Below are 14251 nucleotides of genomic sequence, written 5' to 3'. Positions count from 1 at the left end.
TAAAATTATGACTTTTTAAATTTATATTTTATTAATTTTACTAATATTTTATATTTCAATTTTATAGTTTTAACCTAACGTCATAATTTTGACTTTTCCTCATAATGACTTCACCTAATAATTATTACTTATATCATTTTTTAATTTCTATATTTTACTAATATTTTATATTTAAATTTGATCATTCTGACTATCATTTTGACTTTAGTTTTATAATTTTGACTTTGTAAACTCAATTCCGATTTGTCAAATTCAACTTTTTCCCCTCATAATTACGAGTTAAATGTTGAAATTATGACAAGTCAAAATTGACATCCTCACATCTCATTATGACACAGTATGGCAATTATGACTCATAATTATGACTTTTCCTCTTTTTTTTTTTCTTTTTCTTTTTCGCTCATATTTCTGATATTTTTTAAATGTCAAAATCATGATTTATGAAAGCTTGATTTTTTTCTTATGTGGTGGAGACGGGCTTCCATGCATGACTCATCTGATGAGCTCTGCTCCAAAAGCACATTCGCTTGCTTTACAGGGAGGATAAAATGATGCTGTCTAGGAGCAGAGGAACAGGAAGTGATGTCACACTGACCGGAGGGCTGCGCCGGCGGGGGCAGCGGCTGAGAGCGCTGTGTGGGGTATGACACCTGGTGAGAGATGGAGCGGAACTGCTGGCCTGAATTCGGATACTGTCCTCCGGTGGAATAATACTGAACCTGGATCAGAGAGAGAGAGAGAGAGAGAGAGAGAGAGAGAGAGAGAGAGAGAGAGAGAGAGAGAGAGAGAGAGAGAGAGAGAGAGAGAGAGAGAGAGAGAGAGAGAGAGAGAGAGAGAGAGAGAGAGAGAGAGAGAGAGAGAGAGAGAGAGAGAGAGAGAGAGAGAGAGAGAGAGAGAGAGAGAGAGAGAGAGAGAGAGAGAGAGAGAGAGAGAGAGAGAGAGAGAGAGAGAGACGGGAGCGGAGAGAGAGAGAGAGAGAGAGAGAGAGAGAGAGAGAGAGAGAGAGAGAGAGAGCGAGTCTGATGATGACAACACACACTGCACATCATTACCTCTGATATCACCCACACACACACACAGAGATACACACACTCTTTCCTACTGCATTGTGATTGCTATCACAACATAAGAGCTGCATATTTCACGAGATTCGAACAAATACAACCAAATTTTATGGCATTACCAAATGCAGAAAAATCAAGTCTCATTCTAGGGAAAAACTCCAGCATGATTGCAACAGCAGCAAAATATGTATCAGCCTGTCACAAACTAAGAGAGTCAGCCAGTGGACAAAACTAAACATATGTGTAATTATCTACTTAATGAATTACATATCTATTCTTGTTTTGTTTATGTATTATATAATAATTATTTGTTCTTTGTTCATGCAATAGTCAATGCTTTGGCAGTACTGTGCAAGTCATGCCAATAAAGCTCACTTGAATCGAATTGATACATACACACACACACGTTGTGTTTCCATGTTTTATGGGGACATTCCATAGGCGTAATGGTTTTTATACTGTACAAACTGTATGTGCTATTGCCCTACACCAACCCTACCCCTAAACCTACCCCTCACAGGAAACTTTGTGCATTTTTACTTTCTCAAAAAAACTAATTCTGTATGATTTATAAGCTTGTTTCCTCATGGGGACCTCAAAAATGTCCCCACAAGGTCAAAATTTACTAGTATTACTATCCTTGTGGGGACATTTGGTCCCCATAACGTGATAAATACCAGGTACACACACACACACACACACACACACACACACACACACACACACACACACACACACACACAGAGTCTTGAGTATTATGTGCTGCTCATATTACAAAGATGCTCTGATGGAATATAAAGACTGTGATTTACTGTTTATTATAGCGGTGCGCGCAAGGACCAAAATCTAATATCACTGTATGAGTCATTTATTAATTATATCACAATATATCACATATACTTATATCACATCTACTGAAAATAGCAGAGATTGATTCTTGGGTTTTAAGAATCGATATCAGTTCATCAAAATGATAATTGCTAAAAATGTCTGAATCTGAAAAACTAAATTCGAATTTTGTACTTAAATAGTATCAATATTCAAATTATATTCGAATTTAAAATGCATAATTTCAGTTAGGGGGAAAAAAGCTTTTGGCTTCTCTCCTGAGGCCACAAGAGGGCGCATCGAGCAAAATATTACTAATGCACATTTATTCAAAGCAATAAAATAACACGACTATCTTTGAAAAAAGTGCATAATGTTTAAAATAATGTTTATAAAGCATATATATAATTAACTAAGTTGCTTAAACAATTAGAAACAAAACAGCATCATGTATGTATGCATAGTTTAATACAAAATCACAATGACAAATAGTACTTTTTCATTTAAAAACATAAGATGCAGTGGGATGGGGAAAAACCGCCATAAAGTCTCGAGACATGTTTTTAAAAGTTGAACTTACATAAATATTACATGGCTTTCTAAACATGTGGCTCTTTTGTGCGAGACGCGAGTGCAACGCTGATAGATGTCCCTCTAGAAAATGCGATAAATATGCGTTCTGTGTGAACGGCTTGGTTTCAGTTTTGATGTAAACAACAACATCTCCACATTGATGTTCTCTTTTTCCGCAATATTTTGACTGAACAACGCAGCAGCGCCATCTAGTGGCTTCAACTGGATAGGTTAAAAAAAAGCATTAAAATGCAACGACACCTACATCGTCATCGCATCTCGTGCGCCACTGATAAGCTGCCTGACGCACACCTAAACGTTTTTGCATTCGAATTTGGATTTATATTTTAAATTCGAAACTCAATTTTTTTTTTTTGACATGCCTAGTAGTTTTACATTATTACAGTTTCTGCAAATGTATCTAATATAGGATAAATGCTTCTCCCGATTCTTATCAGCCGTTCGGTGTAAAGCGCAGCAGAAACTGTGATTCACAAACACAAACATTCCTTCACAACAATCACACTCGGCATCTTCTCACACTTCCTTTTCTAACTAAAGTTTTCCATCACTGCTGTGACAACTTCCTGTTTCCTCTTCAGAGAGCGAAAGAGAGTCTGCTAATATTTAAGTCTGGAAATTACAGCTTTTCACCTCGGGATTGGAGCTGAAGGCATTTAGCAGACGATGATGAAACAACACAAACATGATTCAGAGCTACAGGACGGAGTTAATGTTGGTTACTGTATACCGCACAGTATTTGTGAAATACACACCATTCAGAAGTTTGGGGTGGGTAAGATTTTTATGTTTCTGAAAGAAGTCTCTTCTGCTCACCAAGGCTGCTGCATTTATTTGATCAAAAATACAGTAAAAAATTGTGAAATATTATTACAACGTAAAAAAATGATTTTCTATTGTAATGTTAAAATGTATGGAAGCCCATTTCTGCCCCAGAATGAATGAATGAACGAATGTAATTGTGACAATTATCTCACAATTCAGACTGTTTTTTGCAATTCTGAGAAAAAAGTCAGAATTGTGAGATATAAACTCAGGATTCTGAATTATTATTATTATTTTTTATCAGAATTCTGAGTTGACATCTTGCAATTGTTTTTTTTTTTCTTTCTGCCATGGAATAAAAATAAAACTAGTAATTGCAACATTTTATTTCACAAGACAGACTTTCTAGACAGAATTGTGTGCAGTTGTGAGTTTATAATGCACAATTCTGTCTAGAAAGTCTGTCTTGTGAAATAAAAAAAATTTTTCTCAGAATTCTGACTTCACATCTTGCTAAATTATTAGTTTTTTTGCTGCCATGGAATGAAAAACATAAAACAGGTCATTTTTATCTCACAATTCTGACTTTTCTTCTCAAAAAAGTTTATACCTCGCAATTCTGAGTTTTATATTTCACAGAATTGCAAAAAACAAGTCAGAATTGTGAGAAGAATCACAATAAAAATATTTTTTTATTCCATGACAGAAACAGGCTTCCATAAAAATTTAATTTATTTCTGTGATCAAAGCTGAATTTTCAGCATCATTACTCCAGTCTTCAGTGTCACATGATCTTCAGAAATCATTCTAATATGCTGATTTGCTGCTCAATTATCAATGTTGAAAACAGTTGTGCTGCCCAATATTTTTGTAGAAACCGTGATACGTTTTATTTTTCAGGATTCACAGATGAATAGAAAGTTCAAAAGAACAGCATTTATTTGAAATATAAATCATTTGTAACATTATGTCTTTACTGTCACTTTTGTTTAAATTAATGCGTCCTTATTGAATGAAAGTGTTAGTGTGTGTGTGTGAGAGAGAGAGAGTGAGTGAGTGAGTGTGAGTGCGCGTGCGAGTGTGTGTACATTAGTGTGTGTGTGTGAGTGTATGTGTGCACGAGTATGTGTGTGTGTGTGTATTGTGCGGGCGGAGCTGTCTGTAGGATGGGTTGTGTTGGTGGAGGCGGTGGTGGAGGAGGATGTGGGTGTGGAGCGGCAGGCTGGTATCCAGAGGGCGGCGGGGGCAAGATGTAGCTGGGCTGCGGTGGAGGATGCTGGGATAGTACGGCGGGTGGAGGCTGGTATAGGCTGGGTGGCTCAGGTGCCTCGCTGGAGCTCTGACGGCTGAGAGACATCTGCCCAAAACCTGGAGTCAACTCATCTCCCTGAACAGAGACAGAGAGAGATCAGTATGAGCCGCTTCAAACCCTACTGAGCAACTTCACTGTCTACATAGGCAGCATCCTAACAGTTATGGAGCTTCATAAGTGACTGGTCTGAAATCATGCACAGAGCTGCACAGCAATTTTACAATTTTCAATGAGCTTGTCAATGCATTCTAAGATTGCCTTACCTACTGAAGATATACTAAATACATATGTAACTACAATAAAACAGTTATAAAATAAAATATAATACAAAATTAATAAATAAAAATAAAAATAAAAATAAAATACAATAAAATGAGAAGTTCATCCACCTAGAATAGCTGTACTAGGACAAAAAAAAAAAACAGAAAATAAAAAGCACAAATAATAATAATAATAATAATAAAATAAAAAAATTTAATTAATTAATTAATGAGAAGGTCATCCAACATCCACAGGACAAAAAACAAAAAAAAACTAAATAAGAAATAAAAAAGTTAATATATATAAAAAATAAATAAAAAATCAAATACAATAAAATGAGAAGTTCATCAATGTAGAATAGCTGTACTAGGATAAAAACAAAGCATAAAATAAAAATACAATATTAATAACAATAATTAAACAATTTAAACAAAAATTACATAAAAAAATACAATAAAATAAAATGAGAAGATCATTCACCTAGAGTAGTTGAATCAGGACAAAAAGCATGAAATAAAATAAAGTAAATATAAAATACAATATGACAAAATACAATATAAAATGCATAAAATAAATAAATTAATAAACTAAACTAAATTAAAATAAAACTCATCCACGTGGAATAGTAGTACGAGGACAATTCAAAACCTTTACATCTCAAGTAAGACATTTTGGTACAAAACAATTAATACATGCTCATCGACAAAAATATAATGTGCTTATTGCTGCTCAACACACACAAAAAAAAAACTACTTAATACAATATCCAGCTGAAGAGCAGAAGAGATGAAGGGAAATGAAGGGAAAGATTCAGGAGAGAGAGGAGAGGTAAAGTACCATGTTGTACTGCTGGGAAGGAGAAACAGGCAAGATGACCTGAGGGCACGAAGGGTTTGAGTAAGACACAGCCTGCGCAGACGGCTGCAGAGACACAGAGAGAACAGAGGAACAGACTCAGAGCTCAGGAGGAGAGCTTAGAGAAGAATGTTCTGTTCATGGACAGAGAACCTCAAATACTAAATGGCCACGCACACACTGCAGCTAAATTCAGTTGTCAGTTCACCTTTTACTCCTTAATCGCATTCTGTACACACATAATTCACTAAAATACGGGAGTGACAACCGCATTAAAGGTCCTTGCACCGAAGTCCGAAATTTTCATATGCATTTTTTCGTATTCGTCATCCTAAAAATTCGTCACGCACAGAAAACTTGCACACTGAGTCCGATGTGTATTACTTAATCAGTTGCAAAAAAATCATGTATCTCATATCCACAATAGACCACTTTATTAACTCCATAAAGCTAAGACCAAACAACATGCCTAAAAGTGCTTATAAATATGAGGACATGGCAACACTGCAAGACAGCGCTCTCTAAAGCAGCCTCCCGAGCATTAACAAAACACAGCACATCTATCAGCGGTAGTTTAGTTAAAATAGACAGACAAAAAGAGTCTTTAGTCAAAAAGTGGCAGATATCAAATGGCTAAATTCGTATTCACTCCTGCAAGATGCCAAAATGTTGCTATGGTTACAAATGCGGGAGTGACTGCTGTTCCCTACACACACGGAACGATAATTTACGGGAATCACTCCAGCATTTAAATGCAGCTGTCACTCCTGAAACTTGCAGTGTGTACGTGGCCAATCTGTACTAAATAAGAAATAGCATTAATTGCCCAGCCCTAATATATATATACATACACACACACACATATATATACTGTATATACACACACACACACACAAAAATGAAAAATATAGTTTCCAAATGAAAATAATTATCTCCTAAATTATCAATTAAGAATTTGTAATTTACCAAAGAAATTTGTGCATGTATCATCACGATCAATCATTTTCTTAAAGGACTTTGTGTTTGGGCTTTTGGGCTTGTTTTGGCTTTTTTCATTCATGTTTTTGTTTGTTTCGTTTTTCGTAATTTTCAAAAATATATCTATTTTATTTTATACTGCTCAAACCTCTTTTTGACATGTTTTGATTGTTTTACGAAATGTTTGGATTGTAACGTGAGTTTGTGCATCTTATTTCACAACAAATGACACTTGCTGCTGTGATATTTTGTGATTTTTTCAGACCTCAAGTAGCATTATGTATTAAAATATTTTTTAGGGCTAATTAATGTAAGTTTAAAGAGCAGTTAAGATCATGTTTAGTATGATAATGTGTGCATCAGATTGAGTGACTCCAGGACTCACCTGAGGCAGCATGTGATTGTGCGCGCTGATGGCGTGCTGTGTGTGAGTGTGTGTGTGAGAGTGTGTGTGTGTGAGAGTCGGGGTCGGCAGCAGCGGCGGAGGGGCCGGTTGGCTCGGGGTCTGAGGGGCTCCGGAGGGGCAGTTCGGGGGACACGGCAGGAGCCCGCGGCTCTGCTGGAGCGGCTGAGCTGGGGTACAAACGTCCAGAGTGACTGTGGGAAGACCTGAGAGGACAGAAGAGCATTAATGTTCATGTCACAATACAGAGCGAGAGATGATCCGACCACACACCAGCATGCATGTTCACATGAATAAACAAAAGAAAACACTTGCAATTCAAATGCATTAATGCTAAATGCCATCACTAAAATCTATTATATATACTATGATGTGTCTGACCTGAAATAGAGCAATAGACAACACATGATATAGAAGCATATAAAAATATCGAAATAAAAATATATTTTTAAAATGTAATTTAAAATGTCATCCCTGTTATTCATTTCCCTTCAAAAATAAGCAGTTCAATGCATTTTGCAAAAGAAAAAAAAACAACTAACCGACCAACAAAACAAATAAATAAACTATATATATATATATATATATATATATATATCTGGGCAAATGTTCAACAGCTCAAGACTCTATCATACACACAGTATCTACATTTATTGTTTTTAATAGAAATGTATACCTGGTAACTAAATAAATATTTTCCCCCTATTTTATTCCTGTTTTGGGATAGAATAAAATGAAATGAAATAAAATATTCTCCCAAGCAAGTTGTTTGGGAAGAAACATAGTTGGGAATAGGGCTGGGACAATAAATCGATGCATCGAGAAATGATTCTGCATTGATTCTGAGATTTCCCGAAGGCATTGCGATTCTCTCTTGAATCGATTCTGAGCTTAGTTTTTAACAGCAGATGGCACTGCGTGCTTTAGAAATAGCTGTATTCTGCTTGCTTCCAGTTCCTTACACACGCACCACTTGAACCTAAAATAATCATTCATAAAGTTCGAAAAGGTTGAAGTGAATTACAAGGATGTTCACAGTGGGCTGTGTTTACGTTAATCTCGCATCATAAAAGCAGATGTGCAAGTACATTTAACCACTTACATTACTCAGCTGAATGCACAAGCGCTCTTCTTCGTGAGCATTTGAGTGTGTGGTTAAAAACTAGCCTAGAGCGCCATCTGCTGTTAAAAACTAAGCTCAGAATCGATTCCAGAGAGAATCACTAATCTCAGAATCGTTCCACGAAACGCGATGCATCGATTTATTGTCCCAGCCCTAGTTGGGAGAAATAAAATGAAATGAAATTTTCCCTCCCAAGCACGTTTCTTCAAAGCACAAACTATTATTGGCTGAGTAAAATATGCCGGGACGAGATGTTTTGTTTTTCAAACTTGTAGCGGCAAAAAACTCAAATTCTTTTGCGAAAACGCGTTAAGATGCAATGAGCAGCAGGATTTTGATCCTTTGCATCTGCATCTCTTGTTGTTCATGAGCATACTAAGATTGCGGCTTTGATATGAGGGATTGCTACATTTTCAATGTATCAGCAAGGGTGTGTGTGTTACCTGTTCGGGAGCCCCTGGCGCTGCCCAGACTGTCTCCGCGCGTGAGGATGGAGATGCCGCTGAAGCTGCTGGCTTTGGTGACCGGAGGTCTGAGCGTACGGTTGGAGCTGTCCGAGTCTGTGCTGCTCCACGGACGCGGCTCCAGGCTCTTCATGTCGCTGTCGGTGCTGCTCTGGCGACTGCTAGATGCCCGGCTGGAGCTTTCCCTGTTACCCCTGCGTGCGGGACGAGAACACACACACAGAGCTGTGTGAAAACAGACACAGACACTCATTCTGACAGTCCAAACACAGAGGCGGACAGTAGTGAAGGATTGTCACTCCGCTTTAAAAGTAGGGCTGCACGATTAATCGAATGCAATTGTCATGCGCATCTTGTCAGTAAAGCGGTTCTATGATCAGTAGTAAAACTCCATCATGTGCTTTCAGATGGAGCAGCATTTACTGCACAGAGCCTTAGTTCACTGACAAGCTGAATCAATGAAAGCAGTTAAATCTTCTGTTTATTCAGCTACCGTTACAAGATCCGCATGACTATCGCAGCTTTTGCCTAATCGCGATTTCATTGCGATTTATCGGGCAGCTCTATTTAAAAGCACATTTTTCAAGTGTCTGTACTTTTATCAGTGTTTTTCTTTGGAAAACGTTTACTTCACAACATTCCATAGCATAACATTGTACTTTTTACTGCACTACATTTCATATTAAATATTATTTAATACTTAATTGCATTAGGAATCTAGTACTTTACTTTTACTCAAGTAAAAGTAATTCAAAGTTTTACTTGAGTACAAGAAATTACTGCATTTTTAATGTTCTTAAGTATTAAAGGTAAAAAAACAACAACTTTTATTTATGAAAAGCAGTAAAAAGTACAACATTGTGCTTCGGAATGTAGTGAAGTAAAAGTTTTCCAAAGAAAACGCTCTGATAAAGTACAGATACTTTTTAGATTTACTTAAGTAAAGGAAAAATACTTCACTACTGTCCACCTCTACACACACACACACACACAAACATGCCGATCAATCACTGGAGCTCCGCACAAACTCGGTTGCAAGATATCAGACACAAAGTGCTAACAATAAACACAAACCTGAAAATTAAACATACACACATACAGACATACTCAAACATCAGACACACAATACAGATCTGGGCTGCACCGTACGGTCATATCCACCAAGCTTGCATTTAATGCAACAGCATGGAGTGGAGGAATGGTTTGCAGTGCTGCATGAGGATTTTCTAGTTTAAATGCACATTTGAAAACTACTTAATTCAAACATTTGCTTGTGTAAATTATGGGTTTTATTTACCGTGCAGCCCTTCGACACACACACACACACACACAGCTGCCCTCCTGCACAAGAGCAGCTGTCCAGAAAACCAATAATCAATCATCAGTCAATGGTTCTGTGTATTTAACAGCTAAAGATACTCAAAACAGTTCCAGAGTTCAGTAAATCTTCATCAATAATGTTACATTACACTCATCAGCTCTCAAAAACACTGTTCAGAGATGCTTCACGCTGACAAACACAAATTTAACCTGCAATTTACAGCTCGCATTTCTCACGTCATCACCGTTATTACGCTTCATGTGCAATTTTACAAAACGCACTTCCTCAGAGACCGAATGTGAGATGAACAACAGATGTAACAGACTAAATTCAAATATTTTGTGCAAAGAGTGAAAAATATTTGTGCTAAAAATGCACATTAGCATAAGATGATTAAAATAACTGATCTGTAAAACCCATCCTGGTGATGCCAGATGACTTATTTCCTTACGGGAACTGGGACTGGAGATGACATTTACGTTCTAGAGTGCTCTTCCACATTTTGCACATAGAATACTAAAACTACTGGGAACAAACACACAAGTTTTCCCAGAAAAAGGTGATGAAAAAGCATTTCAACAACAAATTTGATTTTACATCAGCAAAAATATTCAATTAGATCCACTCCAACACAAAATTGCCAGACTAAAGCTAATAAAAAGAGTCTATTTAATTGGACGAGAGACCTCAAAGGCAAAACTAGGACTTATTTACAAACTACAAGTATTATAATATTTTCCCTTGCCTCCCTTTCTTCCTATCATGGAGTCAAAAACTACGAAAGCATGCTTCCACCACATAATTGCAATTTTTATCTCACAATCTGGACATGTTTCCTTGCAATTCTGAGTTTTTCACAAATGTAAACGCAGAAATGCGAGCTGTTAACGCAGAAATGCGAGCTGTAAACGCAGAAATGCGAGCTGTAAACGCAGAATTGTGAGATGTAAACGCAGAAATGTGAGCGGTTAACGCAGAAATGCGAGCTGTAAACGCAGAAATGCGAGCTGTAAACGCAGAAATGCGAGCTGTAAATGCAGAATTGTGAGATGTAAACGCAGAAATGTGAGCGGTTAACGCAGAAATGCGAGCTGTTAACGCAGAATTGCGAGCTGTTAACACAGAATTGCGAGCTGTAAATGCAGAATTGCGAGCTGTTAACGCAGAAATGCGAGCTGTAAACGCAGAAATGCGAGCTGTAAACGCAGAAATGCGAGCTGTTAACGCAGAAATGCGAGCTGTAAACGCAGAAATGCGAGATGTAAACGCAGAATTGCGAGCTGTAAACGCACAAATGCGAGCTGTAAACGCAGAAATGCGAGCTGTAAACGCAGAATTGCGAGATGTAAACGCAGAAATGCGAGCTGTTAACGCAGAATTGCGAGCTGTTAACACAGAATTGCGAGCTGTAAATGCAGAATTGCGAGCTGTTAACGCAGAAATGCGAGCTGTAAACGCAGAAATGCGAGCTGTAAACGCAGAATTGCGAGATGTTTACGCAGAAATGCGAGCTGTTAACGCAGAATTGCGAGCTGTTAACGCAGAAATGCGAGCTGTTAACAGAATTGCGAGCTGTTAACAGAATTGCGAGCTGTAAACGCAGAATTGCGAGATGTAAAAGATGTTTACGCAGAAATGCGAGCTGTTAACGCAGAAATGCGAGCTGTAAACGCAGAATTGCGAGATGTTTACGCAGAAATGCGAGCTGTTAATGCAGAATTGTGAGCTGTTAATGCAGAAATGCGAGCTGTTAACGCAGAATTGCGAGATGTTAACGCAGAATTGCGAGCTGTAAACGCAGAAATGCGAGCAGTAAACTGAAATTACGAGCTGTAAACGCAGAATAGCGAGCTGTAAACGCAGAATTTTTCAGTGTACCAGTTTTTGTAATCAATCTTCTGATGCACAATGTGTTTGATCTCCTGCTTACGGCAATCACCAACAGAATGAAGTGTCTTCTGTCAGATGAACCTGTGAACATTTGAACACTGAACTAACACATGTCTGTAATGAACCCCAATCTACTGGGAAACCCAACAAACCCTGCAATCTGTGTGTATCTGTGGGGTGTGTGTGTGTAATTAATGAATGAGCTATTTTAAGCGACAGCTGCACTGTTTATTTTAGAGCTGCGCTCACTGCAAACACGCAACGCTCCGCTGCTCCATGACATTTGCTTTCTTTCATCCACTCGCTCACACATTTCTCTTCATAATCACAAGGATGAGATCTGGAATATGATGCAGTAACGTCACGCATTCAACAAAGATACAGAAAGACACTCCAGAAATGCGACACTATTGTTTATTGTATTACATGAGGAAACATCACACACACACATTGGAATCAGTCACACTGTTGAAGCAGGGCAAGCAACCAACAGATCCAGAACGTCCTGTTTTGTAACCATAGCGACTGGCAGGACTGGGCGGTATGATGGGATATACAGACTGGCGGCAGATTCAGCTGTATTTGTGAGCAAGACAGCAATTTAGATGTGGAAGTGATGAAGAAACGCGGAATAGTGTGAATTTACAAGCAGGACGTTTTTATATACATTATATATGTGACCCTGGACCACAAAACCAGTCATATGGGTCAATTTTTTGAAATAAATAAGCTTTCCATTGATGTATGGTTTGTTAGGATAGGACAATATTTGTCTGAGATACAACTATTTGAAAATCTAGAATCTGAGGGTGCACATACAAATATACCCCAGCGACTTAACACTGCTTTTGTGCTCCAGGGACACATATTACAACCTGGGCTCTGAACCGGTTCAAGGAACAAAAACGAAAACCGGAAACAGAAACGAAATCTAATTTTATAGTTCCGAACAGAATCGAAAATTTGAAATGGCCATTAACCGGTTAATAACGTTATTTTATCGTTCCATTTAGAAATTTGCTGTCAACCAATAACAAATTAAATGGCAATGCACCGGCGTTAGAGTTTATCCGAGGATAGTGTAAACCTGCAGCGCTTCTGTGAACGGAGAAAACGCGATACTGTGATAGGCTTACATAAAAAGGAATATATAGGCATACACACAAAATAAATTTCACTTAAATCATTGACAGATTAACAAAACGAAATAAAAAAATTTGAGAGTTACAGTTCATTGTGACGCGTTCCAAAGTTCTCGGAAAGGAAACCGAGACGGCAGAAAGTAATTTTCTTTATTTTAAAAGCTTTAGAGTTTCATTTATTTTACTGTTTTATTTATTTTGCAAATAGGCATACACAAAATATATTTCACTTAAATCATTGACAGATTAACAAAACGAAAGAAAAAAGTGTGCTGAGTTATGGTTCATTGTGACGCATTCCAAAGTTCTCGGAAAGGAAAGCGAGACGGCAGAAAGTAGTTTTCTTTATTTTGCAAAAGCTTGACAGTTTTAAATGATGTCTTGCTTCTATCTGTATAACCAACCAGCGTTGGTATGATATCGCGCCGGCGCCTCACACGCACACAGACACAACATATTTTGCGACATTGCAGCCTGTTCATTATCAAAATAAAATACAGTTAAAGAAACAAATAACAAGTAATAAGTTACACTGCTCCGTTGTACAATCTGTTGCATTCAGCGAGCACCGCCTCACTGTGCTGATATAGCCGATGTAAAGGATGATGTTTTACGTCGATTAAAGTACAAAGCCTAGCCTATAATAAATAATATTTTAGCATTCAGATACGTCGCGAATATGGAAACATTTGGATTTGTGCCGAATGAGAGAGGTAGGCATCAGTTTCACCTTAAATTAATTTGTTTTTGGATTGACGTTTTTATAGCCTAAACGCATAGCCTTAACTTTAAAGGATTTGTTGTGGAGAAAAACTAACTGTGTTTATAATGTTTGTAAACATTTTGCTTTACCGGCATTTAAGCCTACATTATTTCTGAATGTAATAGGGCTAATAAAATGCTACGTGAGCCAATACGTAGCATATATATATATATATAAAAAATTTTATTTTTATTATTATTATTATTATCATGAAATGTATTCATATATATATTTAATTGTAAATATTTATTTCATTGGATTATATATAAATAGGCAAAAATACATGGTTATTTAGAACAAACTTTTTTTTTTATTCGCGGAATCGTGATATATATATAACATCACATAAATGACCTTATATATAATGATAATACTGTGATATAAGACTTTGATCATACCACCCACCCCTAGTGACTGACCAGTTTCTCTCTCTCTCTCTCTCTCACACACACACACACACACACACACACACACACACACACAACAAA

At 37.3% G+C, this 14251-nt stretch overlaps 1 protein-coding gene across 1 annotated transcript in view; it reads right to left on the bottom strand.

Annotated features, from left to right (window-relative positions):
- Window positions 1–14251, bottom strand: part of LOC107701798 (R3H domain-containing protein 2-like) — a 41663-nt gene that overhangs the window by 13355 nt on the left and 14057 nt on the right. The window contains exons 12-16 of the mRNA XM_016503907.1: window positions 8627–8841; window positions 7043–7266; window positions 5662–5745; window positions 4399–4638; window positions 596–746 (exon numbers count right to left, since the gene is read on the bottom strand). Coding sequence (XP_016359393.1) covers window positions 596–746; window positions 4399–4638; window positions 5662–5745; window positions 7043–7266; window positions 8627–8841 — 914 coding nt within the window. The remainder of the gene's footprint in view (window positions 1–595; window positions 747–4398; window positions 4639–5661; window positions 5746–7042; window positions 7267–8626; window positions 8842–14251) is intronic.

This window comes from Sinocyclocheilus anshuiensis, unplaced genomic scaffold, assembly GCF_001515605.1.
Source record: "Sinocyclocheilus anshuiensis isolate Anshui unplaced genomic scaffold, SAMN03320099.WGS_v1.1 scaffold2376, whole genome shotgun sequence".
Taxonomy (NCBI): domain Eukaryota; kingdom Metazoa; phylum Chordata; class Actinopteri; order Cypriniformes; family Cyprinidae; genus Sinocyclocheilus; species Sinocyclocheilus anshuiensis.
Note: the sequence above shows the minus strand (reverse complement) of the source record. Positions and strands in the feature narration are given on the sequence as shown.